Here is a 24,354-nt window from a genome sequence, read left to right on the forward strand (position 1 = left end):
TTAAGTTATACATTTATTTTACAGGCTAAAGCCTTTGCTTTCAAACAACATTAATTTGAGAAACACGATTAAAGATTTTGCAGGTGGAAATTGAAGGGGATTCAAAGACGCTTATACAAATCATCACTAGGCAAGCCAATATATCATGCATCTTATGTTGACTATTTTACTCAAGATTGCACCCATGTGCAACGTTGCTTTCGACTATTTATTTTGGTAGTTGGCTGATTGGCAGACAAGGGGAAAGCAAAGACTGGCTGCACATATTTTTTGGTGCTTTGACATTAATGATGTCGTCCTAGGGGATTTTTTCCACCAGCCATTTATTGTGGCTTCCTTAGGCATGCAGCTGCTTCTTTAGTAAGCTGCTGCATGGGTTTATAAAAGGGGAAGGAAGCAAGTGCTGAAGAGTAGAGAATGAGCTGCACCAAAGAGATAGCAGAGAGAAGTTGGCAGCAAAGAAAGTGAGATAAGAAAAATAATAGTTAGGCAGCAAAACTATTGTGGTTGTCATTGGTTATTTTTCCCTTTCTCTAAATTGTACTCAATTTGTAATCCTTTTATATTCTTGAGTGTGTGAGCTTGGGTTTCTGAGTGTTAAACACTATTGTATTCTCTCATTTGATTATAGTGGATTACTATGTCGTCTTCAAAATGGATGCTGGCATCGCCGAACTAGTATAAATCTTGGTGTTGTTGTTGGTGTTGTTTTGTTATTTTTTTATTTTCACTCACAATTGGTTGACACTTCCGCACAACAAGTGGTAGCAGAGCTCCAGTTTTTCTACTGGGGTTTCGTAGAAGTGAAAATTTATTGGAGCTACAGTGGCATGAATAGTGTTGTGCTACAGTGTTGTGAATAGTGTCAGCGCTATAGTCTAGTGAATAGTACTGCTACAGTACCTGTGAATAATACCGTGTTTGTGAACAGTGCCGAGTAGATGGCTGGAGATAAAGACGAACCTGTTAAGGAGAAGGAGTCGGCATTGTCTTTGTCAGCACCTACATCCAATAGACATCCAATTGCTACTACAAGGTTAGAGGTTGATAAATTCAATGGCTCTAATAATTTTGGTATGTGGCAATGTGAAGTTATGGATGTGTTGTATCAACAAGAGTTGGATATGGTTCTGGAGGATAAACCCGAAGATATTGATGACAAGTAGTGGACGCGAATTAATCTTCATGCTTCTGCCGCTATTCGATCGTTGCTTGATAAGGAGTTGAAATACACGTATATGGAGGAAACTTCTACTAAGGAGTTATGGACGAATTTGGAGGAGAAGTATATAACCAAGAGCGCAAAAAATCGGCTCTTCTTGAAGAAGCAACTCTTCCATTTTCAGTATCTTCCAGGTATTTCTATGCACAAACACCTCAATGATTATAATAAAATACTTGCTAATTTAGCAAACCTTGATGTGAAAATTCCTGGCGAGGATAAGGCACTACCTGATAATTATGATCATTTGACAACTACTTTGTTGTATGAAAAATCCGAGGTGGAACTTGATAAGGTGTTTGCAGCATTGATGAATCATTAGTGTCGTAAGAAGTAATAGAAGACTCACAATTCACAAATCGAGGCACTAGTTGCAAGGGGTTGAACAAGGGAAAGAAAATTTGGGAAGCAGGGAAAAATCTAGTTCAAAATCGAGAGGGTAGTTTCCTGTAAGACGAATGTGCCTTTTGTCGTCAAAAGGATCATTGGAAGAAAGACTGCCCCAAATTGAAGAATAAAGAGAAGGATAAAGCGGGGTCTGAAGCAAATGTTGCAAAATCTGGAGATGATGATTTCAAGTTTGTTTTGGCTAGTTCATCTGCTAATGGTCACTCCAAGGAGTGGATTTTAGATTCAGGTTGCACCTATCATATATGCCTAATTCGAGAATGATTTTTTAGCTTCCAGGAACTGGATGGTGGAGTTGTTTTGTGTAACGACCCGGTCTTAAATAAATTTTTAATTATTAATTTATTCAGATAAAAGACCATTTTTCCCCTAGAATATTTTATTAGGTTTAAAGTTGAGTTTTTAACCGAAAAGGAAGTGGAGAATTTCAACTATACCGTTACGTAAAGCAAGGAAAGATGAGTCCGTAGACATGTAGTGGGCTCGAATCGGAATTGTAACAAAAAACATACGATCAAAATACCCTCAGTGCCATAATTGTGATTTTTACGAAAAGGGTTTGATAAAAATCTGAAAAAACCCTAATTTCTCTCTCCCTTCCTCCCTGTGCAAGCCCTCCCCACACATACAAATAACGGCGACGGTTTTATCGTCTCCACCGCTTCCTCCGACCACCATTTGAGGTGGCGTCAGTCCCAAAATGACCGGGTGGTCTTCCTCTTCCAACCGCAGCCAAACCCGGCCGCCAGCAGCGGCGGCAAAAAATCTGGCAGTTTTTCCCGAAAATTCAAAATGCTCGTTCTCTCTCAATTCTCCACCAAATTTGTTGTATAAGGTATGGATTTCCACCTATTGTTCATGATCTAGCTGATGGTTGGGTAGGCTTTCATCAATTTTGACCCTAGGTAGCTTGATTGTCGAATTGGATTTTGGCCTGTTTTGGGATCGCGATTCCGGCCACTTCCGGTCACTTTTTAGGGTAGGCACAAGAATAAAAGTGACTCCAAATAAGGTGTTACACCTAGGATAGGAGTCTTGAGCCGTGATTTTGAGTTTTTCCGGTGAAGTGTTATCGCTTTGGACACCCGCGCGTTGCAGGCATGTGTGGCGTCGTATGGGCACTGTAGAAAAGGGGCATTGTGTCCCCATGTGATCTCCTGGTTCTTACGAGCACGTAGGTGTGCTCGAATTTCAATTCAGATACCATTTGAGTCTCGAACGAATTTCGCCTATTGTACATTATCCGGGTTCGATAGGTTTGAACGGTTGGATGGTCTTGAATTTAATATATGTTAATCTAGGCATTTCTAAGATCATGTAGGAATTCACGGATCGTGGGTCGGAGCCCCGGAAGTTCCGATTTAATAACTTAAAGTTTGTGTTTTATAATAACCTTCCGATCGTGCGATCGTCAATGATCCGACCGTCCGATCTGGACCAAACTTGCAGGACATATATCCTAAACCTTGTGGAACCCATAGGAACTTTCGGATTGTAAAATGGAGGTTGTGGGCCCGGGGGCCTGGTTGACCAAGTCTGGGTAGTTTGCCCCTTCGGTTGTCCGTGAGTCTTCCGAGGTAGTTTCACCTTTTGAAGAGTACTAGAATGACCTTATTAATGAGTCTCGATCGTTATTTGAGTTGGGTGAATTTTGAAAGTGAGCTCTAGGTTCGGCCATGATTTTATTGAGTGGACTTTGAAAAAGAAAAAGATTGAATATTACCAGAGTTGTGACTGTTGAGGAAAGAACTACATGTGGCTTGATCCCTCACAAGGGGTATGTAGGTAGCCTAGGGTAGTACCTAGGTGCAGCCACGGACTAAATTTTACTTATGTTGTTTTATTAAGTTTGGTTTCGACCTTGTCATTGGTCCTGAAACTCGGTTGAAATTGAGGTGCAATTAAATAATTGTTCATACTCCCGTTTGGCTAAAGGAGGGTTGTGTAATTGTATTCTGGTCAAAACAGGTATAAAACCCGTTTTGGATTGTCGTACGTTTTGAGCTGATGTCTTAAACTACTTGCGATTGTGTTAGGAGGTTAAACCTTACATGATTTAAATTTGGAAAGTTAATTTATGTTATTTGCAGTGGGAATTCGTAAATAAGTTTTAGTTTATTATCTGCGTTGTTTAATGCATTATTTTGATTCAATAACATTGTTGGCAGTTCTGTTTCCAATTATGTGAAGGCCAAAGGCCGATTATGTGAATTGCATAAAATTATCTGGTGCATACTATTGGTTGGTGATATTAAATGTGTTTTAACAGGTTGAGAAATTTTGGGAAATGTTCAATTTACAGGGGAGGCTCTGCCGAAATTTTGGTAGAAAGTCTCGATTTTTAGTAAGTGGGCTCAACATCGGGGTGATGTCGAAATTTTTCCACATGATTCGTCTCGAGTTCTGAGGAATTCGGGGCTGGTCCTGTCATTTTGATGGGCACTAATAATGCCTGCAAAACACAAGGGATAGGCAAAACCTGTTTGAAGATGCACGATGGAACAGTCAGAGACTTGAGTGATGTTCGATATGTACAGGATATGAAGAAGAATCTTATCTCATTGTGCGCTTTTGGAATCCAAAGGTCTCAAGATCACCATGGAGAGTGGAGTTCTTAAAGCTGTGTATGGGGCACTAGTGGTGATGAAAGGTACAAGACGAAATACCTTGTATTTCTTACAGGGGAGTACAGTTATTAGTGGAGTAGCTATCACCGAAACTGCTGATGCAGATAGCACATACACTACGAGGTTATGACATATGCGTTTTGGGCATGTTGGTGAAAAAGCGTTGCAAGGATTGGTGAAGCAAGGCTTATTGAAATGTACGAAGGCATGCAAATTGGAATTATGTGAACATTCTGTGTTGGGTAACAAAACTAGAGTGAAATTTGGTACCGCTATTCACTATACTAAAGGCATTCTAGATTATGTTCACACTGATGTTTGGGGACCTTCCAAGAATGCATATTGGGGAGGTAATCATTATTTTGTCTCCTTTGTTGATGACTTTTCTAAAAGAGTATGGGTATACACCATGAAGCGTGAAGATGAAGTCTTGAAGATATTCTTGAAGTGGAAAAAGATGATTGAAACGCAAAGTGGTCGAAAGATCAAGACTCTCAAATCAGGCAATGGTGGTGAATATAAGTCTGATCCTTTCTTGAAATTTTGTCAAGATGAGGGTATTGTGAGACACTTCACGGTTAGGGAGACACCGCAATAGAATAGGGTGGCAGAGTGCATGAACCGTACTTTGCTTGAGAAAGTCCGGTGTATATTGTCTAATGCTGGTTTAGACAAGGTGTTTTGGGCTGAGGCGATTACTTATGCAAGCCAGCTTATTGATTGGTTGCCTACTGCTGCGAATGAGGGCAAAATGCCCATGGAGGTATGGTCTGGTAAACCTTGTACTGATTACAAGTATTTACACATATTTGGTTGTCTTGCTTACTATCATGTCAGGGAAAGCAAGTTGGATCCAAGAGCAAAGAAAACTCTATTTATGGGCTTTAGCACTAGCGTGAAGGGATACCGACTCTGGTGTCCAGATGAGAAGAAATTTGTTGTAAGCAGAGATGTGATTTTGATGAGGCTGTTATGGTTAATCAGAACAAGCATGAAGATGAAATTGAAGTGACCAAGACCATGAGTTGTTCAAAGCAGGTGGAGTTACTGAAGACTCCAGTTGTTCCAGTAAGGTATGATGTTACAGACACTAGTCCAATAGTTGATTCTGATGATGAGGACTAGGATGATGAAGAGGAGGCACCTACCCAAAAGCCTCCACAGCAACAAGATTCTATCGCAACTAGAAGATCGAGAAGGGAAATTCGAAAGCTTGCTCGGGTTACTGATATTGTGGCATATGCACTTCTCGTTATTGAAGATGATATTCCATCCGCCTACAACGAAGCTGTCAGAAGTTCGGAGAGCGTAGAGTGGAAGAAATCTATGGATGAGGAGATGAAATCTCTTCATAAAAATGAGACTTTGAAGCTGGTTCAGTTACCGAATGGGAAGAAAGCAATTGGTTGCAAACAGGTTTAAGCCAAGAAGATGGAATCTTTGGGAAAAGGCAATGTAAGATTCAAAGCTAGATTAGTAGCTAAAGACTATGCTCAGAAGCAAGGCATTGACTACAATGAGGTATTTTCTCCTGTAGTAAAACATTCTTCTATTCGTATTCTGTTGACTTTGGTTGTATAGTTTGACCTTGAGTTGGCTCAACTTGATGTCAAGACTGCATTCTTACATGGTGATATGGAGGAAGAGATTTATATGTCTCAGCCGGAAGGTTTTAAGGTTGCTGGCAAGGAAAATTGGGTTTACAAATTGTGAAAATCATTGTATGGCTTGAAGCAGTCTCCAAGACAATAGTACAAGCGATTTGATTGATTTATGATCGGGCAAAAGTACATAAGAATAGACGGAATGTTCATTTATTTGCTTTTATATGTTGATGATATGCTTATAGCATGGAAGAGCAAAGTGGAGATTGAAAGGTTGAAGACTCAACTGAGTAATGAATTTGAGATGAAAGACTTGGAATAAGCTCGAAAGACACTAGGTATGGAAATTGAAAGAGATAGAGCGAAGAGCAAGATTAGTCTGTGTCAGAAGCAGTATTTGAAGAAGGTACTACAATGTTTCGGGATGAATGAAAATTCAAAACCGGTTAGTACACCTCTTGCCCCTCATTTCAAACTTAGTGTTTCTATGTCTCCTAACACGAATGAGGAGAGTCATTACATGGCTCAAATTCTATATAAAAGTGTTGTTGGTACTTTGATGTATGCTAGGTGTGTACCAGGACTAATATTTCACAAGCTGCTAGTATTGTTAGTAGACATATGCATAATCTAGGAAAAGGGCATTGGCAAGTTGTGAAATGGATTATACAGTATATTTTGGGTACTGTGGATGTTGGTTTATTGTTTCAGCAGGATAAAGTTACTGGTAAATGTGTTGTTGGATATGTGGATTCTGATTACGCAAGTGGTTTGGACAAGCGTGGGTCCACTACAGGTTTTGTATTCATTCTTGCTAGAGGTCCAGTGAGTTGGAGGTCTACTTTGCAATTTACAGTTGTATTGTTGACTACTGAGGCAGAATACATGGCAGTAATAGAAGCTATTAAGGAAGCAATTTGGCTTCAAAGGTTGCTTGATGACATGGGGGGTTCAACAAGACCTTGTGGATGTTCATTGCGATAGTCAGAGTGCTATTTATTTAGCAAAGAATCAAATTCATCATGCATGTACGAAACACATTGACATAAGGTTTCATTTTGTTCGTGAGATTATTGACAAGGGAGATATTCTTCTTCAGAAAATTGGGATCGTAGATAATCCTGTGAATATGTTACAAAGCCAGTTTCGTTGCTCAAATTTAAGCATTGCTTAGACTTGATTGACATTTATAAAATTTGTTGACTACCCTGTGGGGGATTGGGAGACTACCATTGGGAGTATTACTACTATGGTTTGGTGAAATTTTGAGTCGAGGTGGAGATTGTTGACTATTTGACTCAAGATTGCACCCATGTGCAATGTTGCTTTCGGCTATTTATTTTGGTAGTTGGCTGATTGGTAGACAATTGGAAAGCAAAGACTGTCTGCACATCTTTTTTGATGCTTTGACATTAATGGTGCCATCTTAGGGAGATTTTTTCCACCAGCCATGTATTGTGGCTTCCTTAGGCATGCGGCTGCTTCTTTAGTAAGCTGTTGCATGGGTTTATAAAAGGGGAAGGAAGCAAGTGCTGAAGAGTAGAGAATGAGCTGCGCCAAAGGAAGAGCATTGAGAAGTTGGCGGCAGAGAAAATGAGAGAAGAAAAATAATAGTTGGGCCGCAAAACTATTTGTGGCTGTCTTATTTTTCCCTTTCTCTAAATTGTACTCAATTTGTATTCCTTTTATATTCTTGAGTGTGTGAGCTTGGGTATATTTGGGGCTTGGGTTTCTGAGTGTTAAACACTATTGTATTCTCTCATTTGATTATAGTGGATTACTCCGTTGTCTCCAAACTGGATGTAGGCATTGCCGAACTAGTATAAATCTCGGTGTACTTGTTGATGTTGTTTTGTTCTTTTTTTTAATCTCTTGCCACTTGTTGTTTTATTTTCACTCACAGTTGGTTGACGCTTCCACACAGCAGTTTATGATCACTTGCGGAAGATATATGGCAATTTCTTGGGAATTACAGTTTTGTGACTATCAAGCATGTTTATAAAGAAGCTAATATTGTTGTTGACCAGTTAGCTAAAAAAAGGCATGGGTATAATAACTCATGTATTTGGTTTAATAATTTCCTTGTGGGTTTAATTACTAGAGTTTACTTTGATATGTATGGTACTAAGATCCCAAAGAGATCTCATTTGTAATGTATTTATGTTTTTTTTTTTAATGGGAAGAAGTTTCGAACCCAGGCCATCTAGGTGATAAAGGAGAAGGAAACCCACTAGGCCACTCCACATCCTTACATTATATGCAATCTTAGTCATCCAAGTCCGCCATGTAATTAAATATTTTAAAAAAAATTTATTTAGTAAATTATTGATTAAATAAACATGTCAGAGAGTTTCATTCAAAATTTTCAAAATTTTCTAACAATGTCCGTTATTTGTACTAAATTTTTATCAATATTGATATTTTATTAATATATCCGTCAAAATTTCAGTATTTTGGGATTACCGACATTTAATACTTTAGTCAACTATGCCGAATATCAAGATTACGACTTGGGCGGCTTTTGAAGCTATCTTTCTAGAGAAGTATTTTCTCAATAATTTAAAAGGAGCAAATGCACGGGAATTCATGAACCTCATTCAAAAGTGTTTGAGTGTGACTACACATTATCATCATCATCATGATGTTGTGCGGTGCACTAGAGTGGTTCCCAACACAAGATAATGATGATGAAGCCTTGAATTTGTAGACACGGCCTCCTCGAATGGTTTGATAGTGAAAGAGGGTGTCAATGATGATTTTTGGGTTGCTCTAGCGAGATGGATGAGATCTTATATTTGGGTTATTTATTACACATTGAAGGTAAGAGAGTGAGGCAAAAGAAATAGATAAGGAAGAAGAGAGAAAGAAATGAAAAAGAGGGTTTGAGACATGGAAATATGGCTTATATATGAGACACGTTGGAAATTTAAAAAAAAAAAAAAAAAAAAAACAGATTGGTGGCCCGGACTAGATTTTTTTATTCTTAAAAATTGAAACTGAAGCAAAAACGATTTAAACTAGTACCAATTGAATTGAAAAATATATATATATATATATATATATATACAGTCCCGATCTCTTGGACTACAGGAGTCCAAGAGATTTGTGGTCACTCACCGTTGGATGTAAATTCAACGGTTCACTCAATCTTGAACTCCTTTTAAGAAACTTTTTTGAACCATTAGATTAATATCCAACGGTGAGTGACCACAATCTCTTGGACTCCTGTGGTCCAAGAGATCATGACTGTATATATATATATATATATATATATAACGAATCAAACCGATCACTTGAAACGAAACTATTCGAAAAAAAAAAAACCCCTTTTATTTTATTTTAATAGTTTGTGTTTTTTATTTATTTGAAATAAAAAACTTATAGCTCAAATGGTTAATATTTGCCCATGCTCTATGTTTGATTAACCTTCCTCTAATAACGCTTTTATTTATTAAAGAAAAAAAAACCGGTCCAATTCAGTCGGGGTTTTTGTTTTGGAGTTTACCGGTCTTAATACCCAGCCTTGGGCCGCTAGTAGTCAATCAAAGTCCAACCCCAGAATCCCCCAGAGTACTTCCAAATTGAACCTAGGGTTAGGGTTTAACAAATTACAAATTGGAGCTGGGGCTTTCGGAACTCGAGCTTCGAACAATGGAGACGGCGACAGCGAGCGGTTCAGGGACAGTGACGGCGAAGAGAAAGCCGGTGTTCGTAAAGGTGGACCAACTACAGCCAAACACGAGCGGCCACACCCTCACGGTGAAGGTGGTGAGCTCGAAGCCGGTCAAGGTGACCAACAAGAACGGCGGCCGACCATCGTTCTCGTCTCGCCCTCTCCAGCCCTCTCGTATCGCCGAGTGCCTCGTTGGTGATGAGACTGGGACCATTCTCTTCACCGCTCGCAATGACCAAGGTACATAATTCATGATTGTTAGCTTATAGATGAATTAATACACGAATTATTTAATTAAATAAGTAATTATTTGTGAATATATGGTATATGTGTTCTGTAGATTTGGGTTGTTGGTTTGAATGGGTTTTGATAGGGTTTGAAGTGTGTTTAACTGTTTGTTTTGAGGAGAATTGAAAACAGCGGATTAGGGTTAATTTCTGTGTTGGGTTTGTTTTTGGTTCATGAGAAGCTTTAGTTAATTGTAAGTGAATTTCTGCTTTGCGTAATGTTTTTCATTGTTTGGAGACCAAACTATGATCTTTAATCCTGCTATTTGTGTACAATCAGATAAATAAATATGCCTGTCTTCAATGGGCTATTATTTGGTCTAAGTTGTGATTCAACTCCGTTTTGATAGTTTTGTCTTCTGTATTTATTCTCCATCAACATAGAACAGTGAAGGCGGTATCCAAATATTGTTAGATGGTATCCCTTCTCTGTTCTTAGGGTCTTGCATTTGTGTGTTAATGCCTTTGGTTGATAAATGAAAGAAGCCTGGCACTACTTTATATGTGTCCATGCCTGTTGTCGCTAGCCTTTTTGGTACTCGGAGGATTGTTGGTTTGCATTATGTGTAAATGATGAAGTTACAATTTATACGTGCAGTTGACACAATGAAGCCGGACACTACTGTGATCCTGCGTAATGCGAAGATTGATATGTTCAAGGGAACTATGAGGCTAGCAGTTGACAAATGGGGACGTGTTGAAGTCACTGAACCAGCTAACTTCCAAGTTAAAGAGGAAAACAATCTTTCTCTCGTTGAGTACGAATTGGTTAACGTTGAAGAGTGACCGATGGTTATATTGTGGTAGTAGATACTAATGAATTATATGTGTTCCTAACCATTACTGTTAGTAGGATGCAACTAATGTGTTTAGTTTGAGTCTTGATGTTGCTGTGTTTAGTTAACTTAAGTGAGTTTCAGACGGTGATATAATATGATTTGGAAGAACTAGACGTTGCTAGACTTGGAATATGGAACGCAAGAGTTTATGGTTTAGATCGTATTCAATATGATCATGCATTTTGTACATTATTTCTTTACTCTTACTAGTAATTTTCTGTTTTGGTCAATCTCTTGCTATGGTTGTTGTATTGGATTTTACACCGAAAAAAAAAAGGTTTCACCTTTTCTGTTGTTTTTTTTTTTTGGTCAAACGCCTATTCTATTGTTTTGATTAAACGTAAACTGCGTCATGTTTGGGATTGATTTGAAATCTGTGGAAGTACTGCACTGTTATATCAACTCGTGGTATCAATTTCCAGAGCAAGGTTAAGTTTAATATGTCCAATTAATCACTATGTTTTTTTTTGGGTCAAATTTAATCACTAAGATGACGTGCATATGCGATTCAAACGCTCTAATTCATGCCTTCTTGCCATTCTTGTTCTCCCTTCTCGACACTTCACCCGTGGCGACGAACAGCCAACCCTTGTCGACACTTCACCCGTGGCGACGAACAGCCATGAATGATGTGGGTTCCTCTTTAAGGCGATTGATGACTGTAGATTTCTTTCCGTAACTAGCACTGGTTTCGGGGTTTTTATAGTGATTTGGTCCTTACGAGCTTGAAAGTAATGAATGATAATAGCGTTGCTCTTGCAACAAGTGTTTCATCGGCTTAAACACTCGTTTCTTGATTGTTATGAATCACGATACCAAATTCCCTATCAAATGGTGCGGTGATAGGTTGAAGGCATGGGCGAGAGAAAAATATACAGTACGAATTGATCTGATAAAATTATAAATTGCATGTAGCTTGATAAACCAACAACTGCATATCCAACGAGTTAGAGGGGGAGGCAATGAGGTTTTCTCAGCTGATCCCGCAATTATATAGCTATAGACTAAAACAAATCAATCAGTTGGATTCAAAATTCTTTATTATTATTATTTATTTATTGAGAATCAAGAATACAACACCATCAACACTTGGAATTAGTAGCGGACCTATTAAGGCGCAAAGAGGTGCATCTGCACATCTTCTCTCCATAAAAACCATTATAGGTGTTGCATTTTGCATCTCTGCTCAGCCTGAGTGGTGCACTCTAAGTGTTCGACGAAAAACCTAAACGAAGTCAGTGTGTTGCGTTGCAGTGTGCTGCACTGCGTTGCTGCTCGCTATGTTGCATAGCTACCTTATTCCATTTTCAGCATTTTATTCCATTTTTGGTATTTAAGTAAATGTCTTTGTCCTTTTACTTTCATTTATTTTTATATTATTCAATTTACTTAAGTTTACAATGTAAATAAGGAAGTACCCCATATTTGGATTCAAATAAAAATACTAAAAAATCAAATTCCCACCAAATGAAAATATGAAAAATCTGTTTTAGTGCAAAATACAATTTAGGCTAAAAATGATGGCTCATTAAGTCAATATATACTTCATACTAAAATCCCATAAAATGAAGTTTTCTTATTTGATGTGTAAGGAATAAAACCCTCCAAAAATTATCTTGAGAAAATGATTATTCCAAAAAACCATTTTTCATACTTAGCCAATATTTTTACATAAAATAATTTTTCATGTATGATATAAATGCATGAAGGAACTTAAGGTCAATCTAGGTAAAAAACCTTAGATGTTCAATCCACAAAGAGTTTTAAAAGAATAACTTGACTCTTACGTATTGAAGAAATATTTGCTTGAATAAGCTCCCCCTAAGACAGTATTCATAAGGGTCTAAAGTTTGAGAGCTAGAGTCCAAAAGAAATGCAGATAAAGCCCAAAATCAATGGACCTCAAAAATGACATAAATGCCATAAAATGAGTAGGATTGTGCTAATATATGCCAACTCTTATGTCGAATAGGACGAGACGCCTTGGGAGGCGAAGAGGATTATGCTAATTTTTTGGTTTATTATCACATTCTTAGAGATATTTCTAGTTTATTGCAGTGTCTATTTTTTGAAATTGATGCAATTCTCTTTGATAATGAACATGAGTATTTTGTATGGTTTTATCTATTAACTATGAATTAGAATATTATCGTTTCATTTCAATGAGTCTATTTTATATAGAATTTTTTTTAACCTTCTACACATTGATCCCCTGAAATGAAAATTCATGGATCCGCCGCTCGCTATTGTACAACGTGCTTGTTTTTTAAAATAATTTTTTTATAAATAAATCCTGGCTAAAATTGCACTTTCGCTAAAAAATTCATGGGTTTACAGTACTTGGAATAACAAGAAGCTACATTGAATTTGTAAACCCAAAGGGGAATGTCTAACAAATCTTCGACCTTATTCGATTAATTTAGGGGGGGGAAAAAACCAGTTGACAACACCAAAGATTTCAACCATTCAATAACTTGTTCTCATCCAAGAATGTATGCGTTGGCACCTCAAAATTAAATAAATTGAAGGGTGCTAGGGCAATGGAAAACCGATCATGGGGGAGATGAGAAAAAAAAACGGCGGCCAGAAGTGAGAGGAAGAGGGTAAGAAGGGAAGGCCCAATGTTGAAGATTGGTATTTTAAAGTTCCATTTTTCAAAAGAAAATAATCAAATCACATCTGGCCAAAAGAACACACATTAGTGTTCTTGCTGGTTCTGCCAGCTGTGTTGTATTTGCTTCCCGTTCTGGGATGTTTTAATACAACAATCTCTCAGACCGAAAAAAAAGAAAAAGAACACACATTAGTTTGGCACATCATGTGGTCAGTTCAAACTTTTGCCCTAGTGTGTGCAAATAGTGCAGGCCACACGGGTAGTAATAAACTCAGATGAGTATGATCTCATTGACTACTCTCACTAACCATAAATTCCAGAGGAACTACTTAGGAGGGAAAAACAATACGATGTGTGATGAGGATTGGCTGTTTGATGCTCTATTACAAAAGGTGACCAAATGAAATGTAAGCTCAGGGCCGGAAACACTGTTTATGGCACTTTGGAGGTCAACGTCTTGAGGGGATGGATCTGCATTCCTCAAGAATCTGCGCACAGATTGAAAAGGAAGAAGAATAAACATGTCAGCTACTCGGGAAATTTTGGAGGGCTGTGGAAAAACCATAAAAGAAGAGGCAAATTTGGAAAGTGAAATCACATAGCCCCTATCAACCTTAGACACTTTCTATGTAGCATATATAATTTGGCCACAAAGCATGAATCATGTATGAACCAAGATGCTTGCAAACTCAAACTTGACTGTACTTGATCAAGTATTACGAAGTCCAAGTTTGGTCCGAGTAAAACACGATACAAAGCTCACTAGCATTCGTCCAACATAACCACAAGCTAATACTAAGAAATGAGGCACACAAATTTTTTATGAATCGAGCATATACCAAAACACAAAAGTGGATTCTTCTCTAATTGCCTGCAAGCTTGGTAAAAGAGACCTAGGAGAGGATTGCCAAGCAATAGCTCTTCGACTAACTGCACTGGAAGAGCATAATGCTTTACCAGGCAGAAGCTACTTTTCTTACTTCATATAGAAGATATAATGCCTTGCTGCCACACATGCAATGTTTTTTCTTCAAAAAAGAGAAGAAAAAAATGAAGCTAAAAAGAGAGACAAAATAGCTATAAAGGATTCAAATAGGATAACAGAACAGTAACATGCAGAGTAGATGATATTCATCTTTGACTATGTAGTCATAGAATTTTTACATTTAAAGTTCTCAAGGTAATCAAACTGAAGAAAATAAAACACTGAAAAGGTTTATTTCAGAACAGATTTGTCCAGTAAGCATGCAGTTAAGGCTTCCAAGTCATCATTCTCTTCAAGTGCTAGAATCTTGAACAAAACTTCTACTGAACTCACTGGAAATTGATCATGCATCATTGTTGCAAGCTGATTGAAAACAATATAAGTATGACTCTCCAGTCATTAACATCAAGGAAAAGGAAAAAATAAAATATTCAGCAATGCAGATTACCACTTTTAAGTCTATGAGCTACACAATGAGCATCACAAAAGAGAGAACCAGAAAAGGAAAAAGGAAATTGTCTTTATTCCTTGGACAAAAGTAACCAAGTCTACCAGTTGATCTATGTTTAAAAGCTCAGGAGATGCAACTTATCTCTTCTGCAGCTCATTCAAAACTCTTATATTACCAGCAGTCACTGCCTTAGACTGAAGAACTAAGTACATAAAACTTCCTTGACTCCTTGGAACAATCATCACACATCATCATTGCAAGCTGATCAAATAAAAATGATCAGTCACTAACTTTATGATCATCGTGGTTTAAACATTTCTAAATTCCACTAAACATGTAAAATATTCATAAACTACTATAGGTGTCTACCTTGAATTTGGGATTTTAGTTAAGAGAGATGAGGACAGCTGACAAAGGAAAAGTAATGAGAACAGCATAGAAGACATCTGTACTTGGGGACCTATTTTATTATAAATTGTTTTAACAACAAACAAGATACAGTTTATACTCTCTTCAATTTTTCATCAACTATTTTTGATTCAATCATATTTAATAAAAACCTCCAAACATTCAAAACATACAAAGACTATTTCTAAATACCACTGAAATAGCCATCATAAAAAATGTTCCACCTCCTCTTCCTAGAAATTTCCATGAGATAATATCAAAGAATTCAACACATCTAATGGACTCTTATAAACGTTTTTATAAAAACAAAGTTTACAAATTTAATGAACAGAAATGTTCTCCAATCTTTTAGGAACATAGCCCCCTTAGATATTTAAAAGCTTGAAATTTAAAATCAAAGTTACTCCAACATCGCTTCTTGATCTTCATCTGTCTTGGCCTACAACAACAAACAGAGGTATTTTTGCACCTTTCAAATAAGGAGTACGAGAAGGGGCATTGACTTAATTTTTAAGACACAAAGTGAACTAAAAGAAGCAGAGAGATAGCGCATAAACCAAAACCACCAAATTCAGCTATTAGTACCTAACAAATTCATTTGCGTAAGTTAATGACCATAAAAACTTATTTTTCCCACATCTTGTATCAAAACAGACACATGATATGGCTCTGTGATGACATTTCAAAATTGAAGTATCCAATATCTGAACCCAACATAAATAGCCACTACCTTACCAGAAAATTAGAAGGAAGAAAACGACATCAAGGGACCCTACAAATGTTCGCTAGATACCTAATTCAAGAATAAAAACCCATCGGTTAGGCAGCCAACAAACAAAACTACTTCTTTGTTGAACATAATGAAACAAGGCTGCTTGTTATGAGAAATATGCAAATCTCACCAATCCTAGCAGGAGGAGGAGTAAGGAGCAAAAGAAAAATCAGTGTGGACGTAGACATTGCATAAGGATAGAGGAAATAGTCCCATTTGGTTGAGTCATTCGCTCTTTTGTTAATTTTACTAAGCAAATAAAAAGTGGCAAAATAGAAAGACATCACAAGGGTTCAAAAAGGACATTTGAATATAAAATATATATATATATATATACATACACACATGTACATATACGTATACATATGCATGTGCTTATGTACAAACAAATCACTTTTCCCACAGAAAGAAAACAAAAAACAAAAGTGAGATATTTCCATTGATCTTAAAAATATGCAATGAATACTATTAATATCCACACTAACTTTTACATGTATAAGCGCTTATTGGGAAGCATTCAAATTTGGTTTCAGACCAATCGTTTCTTTAGAAACACAAACATTGGAACGGAATGCTCACTGCTATTCCATTACTTCAACGGAACAAACAGAAAGATAAATCTTAGTCTATTCCATTCTTAATGCACGAAACAGTACTTTGACACTGAAACCTATTGCTCGAAACAGTTCTTTGACACTGAAATTAGAACTCAAACAAGCACAAAAGCAGTCACTAGCAAAGAACATAAATAGGACACAAGCAAACGTTCATAAAGCCAACAGCCACTCATTCCATCGCAAAAGCAAACAAATTCACTAAATACAAAGAGCCACTTGAGAGTACGAGCAAATACAAACAGATTGCTGAGAGACTACCTTCTGGAAGCCAACCATAACTGCGGCGAGTGATGGAGAGCATCGAAGTCATCAAAGCCGATGCTGTTGCTGTGTGGTAGGGCAGCATTGACTCCACACAGAAGCTCAATTCAACGGGAGACCTTCAACAAACACAAACAAATTCCAAATTTTTTACAATCAAAGTATTACAACGTCATTTGAATGGCAAATTTGGCAACCGTGTAACTTGAACATTCTATTTGGTTGCAAAGAAAATGAGGGAAAATTAAGGGGCATATATATATATACACACACATATACATACATACGCATACTTACCTAAGCGCGGGAGAAGAGGAAGGTCGCTTGCCTGCCATACGAAACGGGGAGCGAGCGGCTTTGGCTTCGGAGGCGAGCCGCGCCGCCGAGCCGCAGCTGCGGGAGGCGCAGGAGCGGAAAATGGATCTTGCGGCTGCTGAGGTGGCCATTCTCATTTCTTAGCTTACAGGGTTTAAGTTTTTGAAAGGAAATAGCTTTGGCTTTAGGGTTTTGGAGGAAAAGCAGAAAAAAAACAAAAACAAAAAAACGAAGCGGGTATAGGATCCGATTATGTGACCCGGTTCGAACCGGAAGCTGAAAGTTGAAAAATACGCTTCGAAAGAAAAACAAAAACCCCATTCTCGCTTCCACCGGGGCCAAAGCTGCCTCCCTGGTACTCTCTCTCTCTCTCTCTCTCTCTCTCTCTCTCTCTAGCTTCTGTAAAGCTATGGTTGTTCTTAAATCTGGTGTCTTCTGGTTTAGTGTTTTAGGGTTGAAGGCAATTTTTTAGGCAGCTAGGTAATTTGGTGTGTGGCATTGTAGCTAATTTTATGTGCAAATCCATATTCTCATGCACTGCAATTTTACTTGATTACTGTGACATAAAATGGTTTAAATTGCGTCAATGAAGTATTTCTAACAAATGGGTTTCAAGGAACAAGCTTGAAATAACACCATTCATGCAATTGTTTTACAGAATGTTATATATGATATATATTTTGGGTGCTAGAGTGTTTTGTACTTTTCATTCAATATCCTATTTTGTTGGCTTTCTCCATTCTATTGATGTTGTGGGTTTCCGTTTCTGGTGCAGATTTTGATAAAACTCAGGAAATTATTCTCCAACTTTTACTTTATTGATTTGCCTTCAGTTGCAGACGGTGATGGCTTCTTTGTTCAAGGTAAAGTAGTCTTGGATTTTATTGATCTTCTTCTCAACTTGGACTTTAATTTAGTACTAGTGTCAAGTTTCTGTCTGATGGAGTGAAAAATCCAAGTCAGTGCACTAGGTTTTTCTTTTCAGTTTGCAATGTAAACTTTCAATAAATATAAATGAAGAGGAGGAAGGTGTATAATATTCCATTTTGGTAATATGAGGGCTGGAGATAACATTACAAGAAGAGGAGAAAAGAAAAGAAACTCATGGTGGGTGAGAGATGGAAATTAGAAGTTAAGCCCCCACCCCTTTTATTTTCTTCTATTTGAGAACTAGACATCGCAAAAGGGAATGTTTAAGTTCTATCTTCTCTTTTCTTTGTTGTCGAGCCAAATATATTGGTGTTTCCATTTTATGATACATGGTCATGCAGCTGCCTTTTTCTTTTCTTAAAAAGATGTTGTCGTATAAAAGCTGTGGTTTTCGATTTGGTTCAAATCAATCAAATGTGTGAATGCTAGAGAAGTTCTGGAAAATGTTTAAAAAGATTTGTTCATAGTAATTACTTAACAAGATTTGTTTATTTCTTGTTCAAGTACCCTGTACATGTGCCGTGAATTGTTTTTTAGAACTGAGTGGGTTTTTTTCATTATGATTTCTTAGATTCATTTTACTCTATTTTCATAACCGTTTCTATTATAGAAAAAAAGGGAACTCCAGTGGCCATATTGTACATCTATGCATTTGTTAAGTTTGCCAGATTATTGTATGGTACTTCAAGTCTCACTTTGAAATACTGATGAAAATACAGCTTATCCTTTGTGATCCAGCATGCATTGTATAAATGTGTTATTCCTCTCTGCACTTACCTCATCTTTCATCATTTTCTTTTTTCATTAGGATCAATCGAAGCTTTCACAATATCGGGATAGAAGATTTCCTGGACCACAGGAGGAATTTGAACAAGCACTCCTGGCATCAACGACTGTTTATATTGGGAATATGTCATTCTACACAACAGAAGAGCAAGTTTATGAGCTTTTTTCTCGAGCTGGAGAGATTAAGAAGATAATTATGGGCTTGGATAAAAATACCAAAACGCCTTGTGGTTTTTGTTTTGTCCTGTAAGCTTCATTCTTCATATTATTAACTTCTTTGAAGGGAAACAGTTTAGTGGGGAGAGTCAAATTGATTGGCTTCATTTACCTCAATTATCACCCTATGTTGAAGTAATATTTATATTGTTGCAATCTCCTATCTACTGCTGAGCACAAATATTCATGCTCCCCAACCATAGGATCAAATTCGAATTTCTGACATTCATCCTGATAAGAAAATACTTTATCAGGATCTGAATATTGGGCACGGGTTGGTCAGCATGAAGATCATGCTCATTGGTCAATAGCAAATCAAAATTGTACGCATATATACATGTAACTGTCTTCATTGCTGATTGTTTTTGCCACTGAGTCTTCTCTGCTGATGGACTGTATATGCATTCTGACTCTTGAGATGCTTTGAATATGATATGGCTTGTTTCATTTTGATGGAGAACATTTGCATATTTTCTTGAGTTTCATGTTTTGAGTTAAATGAAAGGCATATATCCCTTCTCTTTCTGTCTTGAAGTTTTCAGACAAGTCAATCTTATTTAAATGTGTGGGACATGAGTACTTCTTTTGGATCTGATTGTTCAAGTAAAGAGAGGGAGTGCACCACTTTCCATTCATGCTGTTGCTTAAACTATGGCTGGCAAGTCACAATGATTGTATGTTGTAGCAGTGCACATTGTACCTGCACCAAATTGTTTGATCTTTTGATTTATCAGGGGAAGTTCCTCATGTTTTATACTTAAAATTGATTCTTTTATGCTTCAGTTGTTTATCATTTCTTAGTGTTCTTTTTCAATATATGCATAGCTTGTAAATTGGTCTTGTATCTTGAGAATAGTAAAAGTTACATATTTTTCTTTTGAGAATTAGATTCTTAATTTACATGCATTTGTTAACAGATACTACTCTCGAGAGGACACTGAGGATGCTGTAAAATATATTAGCGGGACTATTCTTGATGATCGTCCTATTCGTGTGGATTTTGATTGGGGATTCCAAGAAGGAAGGCAATGGGGTCGAGGCCGAAGTGGTGGACAGGTGCATTACTGTGCCTTCCTGTAATTGGCCAAAATGTACCAGTCTGATTGTTTTGATTTAATATCTTTTTCTGTTTTACAGGTGCGCGATGAATATCGTACTGATTATGATCCTGATATCCTTTTGATTTCAATATATGGAAAAGCTTTCTTCAGCATGGTCAATAAATTATGGTATTTCCCTGAGGTTAAAAGGGAGTCCTAGCTTCTTTCTTTTTACTTTTTCTGGAAATTCTAGATAGAGAATCCGTTTTAAAATTATATATTTGCTTGTCTTTGCATTCAATTTATATTTAAGTTCATTTGATACAAGGGTTTCTGTTTCACAAAATTGGGAATTATAAGCAGTGGTAGGTAGAGCAGATTGTATGTGCTTCAGAACTGTGTAAGGTTGTATGTTCTACTTAAGAGCCTAAAAAGTGGATAGATAAATTCTTGTCAGTTGTCTTTCCTGTGAAGCTTACTTCACCTATATATATAAAGGGAGAAGCCAAAAGATAAAACATTTAAAATCCCATCAAGTACCCTTTGATAACTAAAACTCTATAGAAAACAATTTAATATAATTCAGGGAAAATTGGTAAAATAAATAATTAAACACAATTAAAGGGGAAAAAAAAAAAAACACATCAACTTTAGTTTTGGTTAACAGTTAACACCCCACTAGCTCAATTTCTAATTTTTTCTCAAACTGAAGCTTTATATTTACAACTTCACCTTTTTATCTCTCCATAATTTTTTTCCTCCACCCTCTTCTGTTACAAAATTAAACATGCTCTCCTCTTCTAAGATATGAAGGATGATAGGGCCCTGTATTCTCCTCTCCCCTCTTATATGAGCCACTTCTTTTCTATCATTAATGGCACGCATGACTCTTAAGAAATTTGTCTTATTGGTTACTGGGATGAGGATGAACCTTTTTCCAGGGTTATGTTGAGTATTCTCCAAACAGAAACCTCTTCCAAGATCTGCATGGTAATATTGTTTGTGCTTTTGTTCTGCACATTAGTGGAGTTACTGTTGCATTTATAAATGTATTACCTTGATAGTAATTTAATGATCGATTAAAAAATTGATGCACATCCAATAGAAAAAGCCCATGGCACACGCTCTCGCGTGTGTCAAGAGGCCAGTTTTAGATTATGAATGGGACAGATGTACTTAATGGCACTACTGTGCTACCATCAAATCTAGACACCTATGTCCTCTCTTAACTTTGCCAAATCGGCGTCTTTTCAACTTGATTGAAACCATCTCCAGTTCTTGCTCAGCATTCTATATTCTTATTTACCTTTTGGTCACTTTTACTTTTGTTGATGGATATCAAGTTTATACCTCTGCTTTATGCTTTTCTTAATGTTTTCTCTAGCAGATGTTCTCTTATTTTATTTTTTAAAAAGATTTTCTGCATATTGTTTTCTTTACCACCCAAGTAGGAGTTGAATCTATTGATCCCATTTCGTTAGAGTTGCAGAAAGAGGATATAAATGATTAGCTATTTCCAGCTTCAACTTTGATCTGTCTTTTAGTCTGATTATATCACCTCTTTCTTATGAGAATTTATTCCTAGAATTTGCTTTTGCAATAAAATTTAAAGTCGATCTGGTTCTTGTGATGTTTCTCTTGAATGTGAAATGTTTTCGATTTAAAGAAGTAACATTGCTGTCAAAAAACAGAATGGTTGATGGATTTTTAATCTACATTGTTGAATATGAGATGAAAAAGCTTTGCTCTTTAGTTTCCTTAACATGTTATACGCAGAGGTGGATATGGTAAATTAGTTCAACGAGAGTTAGAAGCTCAGAGAACGCTAGTAGATTATGGTACTGGATCTTTGGGCACTTTCCCTCCAGTCATGCCACCTCACTGTAAGTTACTCAGAAACAGTTTGTGTAGTTCAAGAGATTTGGCTTATTTTCTGGATTATTTGTCTCTGCATATGTCATTGCATTAGGGTTTTCTGGGTTGGTTTTCACAACTGCATCCTTCGCAAAGCATCTAGATGGATAGTGGAAGTAGGATATGAGGGGAAATTTCATAGCTTTATAAGCTGAAATCACATAGGAACAATTTTAGGTCAACCAACTTTGCATTGTGTTGTGAGCTTATAGGAATAGGCAAAGGCCCCCAGGTTGTCTTTACAACAGCTATTGATTAGAATAATCTGGGCATGGGCACTTTAGTTATTAAAAAGTCACCTCAATTATTGTCTTTCCACTAGTGTACACGTGATTGAAATGTCAGTCAATTATATCTCATCTTTCTTGCATTTTAGTGATTCTTATCTGACAAATTTGAATAGGCAGCAAAATTATTGTTCGAAGAAACTTTCCTTCTGTCCATCTTCTATGTGTATTTAAATTTTCCTATTGTTGAATATTAATTTGAAGTACAATTTAGTGCTGGAAAACGTACACATTGGCTTCATATGCAGAATTGGGAATGAGTGCAACTTTCTATACGGATGACAGGGCTTTTATTAATGAGCCTGTAGAGATGCTGCAATTAACTGTTTGCCATGGTGAACTAGAGTTTAGTCTAATATACATGACAGTTCCTCTCTGATTAATTTATTTTTTTATTTTTTTTATTTTTTGTTGTTGTTGACTTTTTAATCATTCAGATGGTAGACATGGTGGAGGCCATAATCATGGGGGTACTCATCGGCCTGGTAGAGGTATCTATCGTTAAAAACATTTCTTTGATTGGTGTAGCTGTTTCAGCCCAGTTTGTTGTTTACATTTTTCTTTTTTTACAACTGATTTAATTTGAAACTTATTTGGCAAAGGTGACTATCATCGGAAACGACATCGAGATGATGACCGCCACTCATATGAGAGCTCAAAGAGAAACTCGGATTATGAATCCCGAAAGAACTCTGATCACGAATCTAGACCAGTAATTCTAACAATTCTCGTCCCAATTCTTCTTGCATATTTTTAAAAGTTTGAATTGCCAACCTGTTAGTATGCCATGTCATCTCTGTGGCTGAAAGAGTGTCAGGTTAAATGTTCAATGATGTTCCTCTTTCCTCCTTTTTGATTGCAATGACAACAAGATGGCAATTGTACTATTTACTGGTTAGATGTCCTACAAGAACATAGGACAGGACAAACTTACCTTTTGTTTAAGAGAAGAAAAAATGACATGAGCATTTCTTATTTTAATTTTATTTTCATCTTTCATTTTCTATTCATTCCCTTATGTTGCACAATCTATTTTCTCCAACAGGAGAAAAATCCACGGTTTCGTGAGAGTGGCGACTCTGATGATGAAGAAGATGAGCAAAAGCGACAATCTTGATCACATTCTCACTGCTGGGCATCGACTGATACTTCAGGGCATTTCTGCAATCGGATAGAAAGCAATGGTGTCCAAATTTGAATGTGGACAACTTGAAGACGTCATTTTCTTTACTCTCATTTTATTTCTTGAAGGCTTAGTTTCCGCACCTAGTCCTGCACAGGAGATTGATCAGCTACATATGTTCAAAATGAAGTATTTTAACGTCATATTGTTCATTGTATGGGAAAAGAATTAGTGCATTATTCCTTTCTCCTATTTGCATGCATTCGATTAGGCTCAGATAAGGTCATTGAGTAAATGCATTCTACTTGAGCACGTCTTTAGCAAGTCTTACACTTATATCCGAATCGATATTTAGTCTCGAATTCCTGGCCATGTGATTCGTTCATTTTCATATTTCTTGAGCTACTCCCTGAAGATACTCTTGCTTCCCTCATCGGCTTATCGACCTATATACTGTGCATGAAAGGTTAATTCCTTGTGAACTAATGAACAGAACGTAAGGGTGCACATGAATTTATCTGACCCGATCTGTTTATAAGAAAGGACTAGATTTGATGATTTTTAAGACTTGGTTAACCACTGCTAGAGAGCTAGGCATCGATGGGTGCACAGAAGGAGAATTGATCTAAGTTCAAGAGGGCTTGATAAACCTAAGGTGTTAAGGGTTTGCCTGCAGAGAGCAAGAAAGTGGTTGGTTATTTCCCTAAATTGTTGTAAAACAAATTCTAGCTGTAGCCTCTCAAACGTTCTGCAGATTAAAAAAATACCACATATGCTGAATAATGGTACACAAGGAGTGAGCAAAAGTGAGGGCAAAAGAAATTTGGGGAATTGGTCGTCTATTCTTTCTATTATATTATTTATGGCTCGTTTGTGAGTGATTTTGATAGATCAATAATCACTTTTATGGAGAATCACTTATTCATATAATCATTTCAAGTGGTTTTAAGTAATTTTATAGAGAAGCACCTTAAA

At 36.9% G+C, this 24,354-nt stretch overlaps 3 protein-coding genes across 12 annotated transcripts; 2 read left to right on the forward strand and 1 right to left on the reverse strand.

Annotated features, from left to right (window-relative positions):
• LOC18766083 (uncharacterized protein At4g28440) lies at positions 9,361 to 10,893 on the forward strand. The gene is made up of 2 exons (XM_007198875.2): positions 9,361 to 9,774; positions 10,420 to 10,893. The coding sequence occupies exons 1-2, from the start codon at positions 9,513 to 9,515 to the stop codon at positions 10,605 to 10,607; spliced, it is 450 nt and encodes a 149-aa protein (XP_007198937.1). The 5' UTR covers positions 9,361 to 9,512; the 3' UTR covers positions 10,608 to 10,893.
• LOC18766020 (protein NUCLEAR FUSION DEFECTIVE 6, chloroplastic/mitochondrial) lies at positions 13,285 to 17,311 on the reverse strand. Of its 9 annotated transcripts, XM_020559144.1 has the most exons (5): positions 17,066 to 17,309; positions 16,766 to 16,887; positions 15,854 to 15,911; positions 14,114 to 14,622; positions 13,292 to 13,762 (listed from the first exon to the last, which is right to left on the reverse strand). In XM_020559144.1, the coding sequence occupies exons 1-3, from the start codon at positions 17,218 to 17,220 to the stop codon at positions 15,904 to 15,906; spliced, it is 285 nt and encodes a 94-aa protein (XP_020414733.1). In that variant the 5' UTR covers positions 17,221 to 17,309; the 3' UTR covers positions 13,292 to 13,762; positions 14,114 to 14,622; positions 15,854 to 15,903. The 9 variants fall into 9 exon arrangements, with proteins under 9 accessions (XP_020414734.1, XP_020414736.1, XP_020414733.1 ...); XM_020559145.1 differs by lacking the exon at positions 14,114 to 14,622 and having other exon boundaries at positions 13,285 to 13,762; XM_020559142.1 differs by lacking the exon at positions 15,854 to 15,911 and having other exon boundaries at positions 17,066 to 17,262.
• Positions 17,349 to 23,768, forward strand: LOC18766031 (nuclear cap-binding protein subunit 2). Of its 2 annotated transcripts, none has more exons than XM_007198777.2 (9): positions 17,349 to 17,438; positions 17,859 to 17,946; positions 18,822 to 19,045; positions 19,933 to 20,071; positions 20,153 to 20,186; positions 21,828 to 21,938; positions 22,694 to 22,747; positions 22,859 to 22,968; positions 23,302 to 23,751. In XM_007198777.2, exons 2-9 carry the CDS (start codon positions 17,929 to 17,931, stop codon positions 23,371 to 23,373), a joined length of 762 nt encoding a protein of 253 aa, XP_007198839.1. In that variant the 5' UTR covers positions 17,349 to 17,438; positions 17,859 to 17,928; the 3' UTR covers positions 23,374 to 23,751. The 2 variants fall into 2 exon arrangements, with proteins under 2 accessions (XP_007198839.1, XP_020414729.1); XM_020559140.1 differs by lacking the exon at positions 17,349 to 17,438 and adding an exon at positions 17,545 to 17,563 and having other exon boundaries at positions 23,302 to 23,768.

Source organism: Prunus persica, chromosome G3 (genome assembly GCF_000346465.2).
Source record: "Prunus persica cultivar Lovell chromosome G3, Prunus_persica_NCBIv2, whole genome shotgun sequence".
Lineage (NCBI taxonomy): Eukaryota > Viridiplantae > Streptophyta > Magnoliopsida > Rosales > Rosaceae > Prunus > Prunus persica.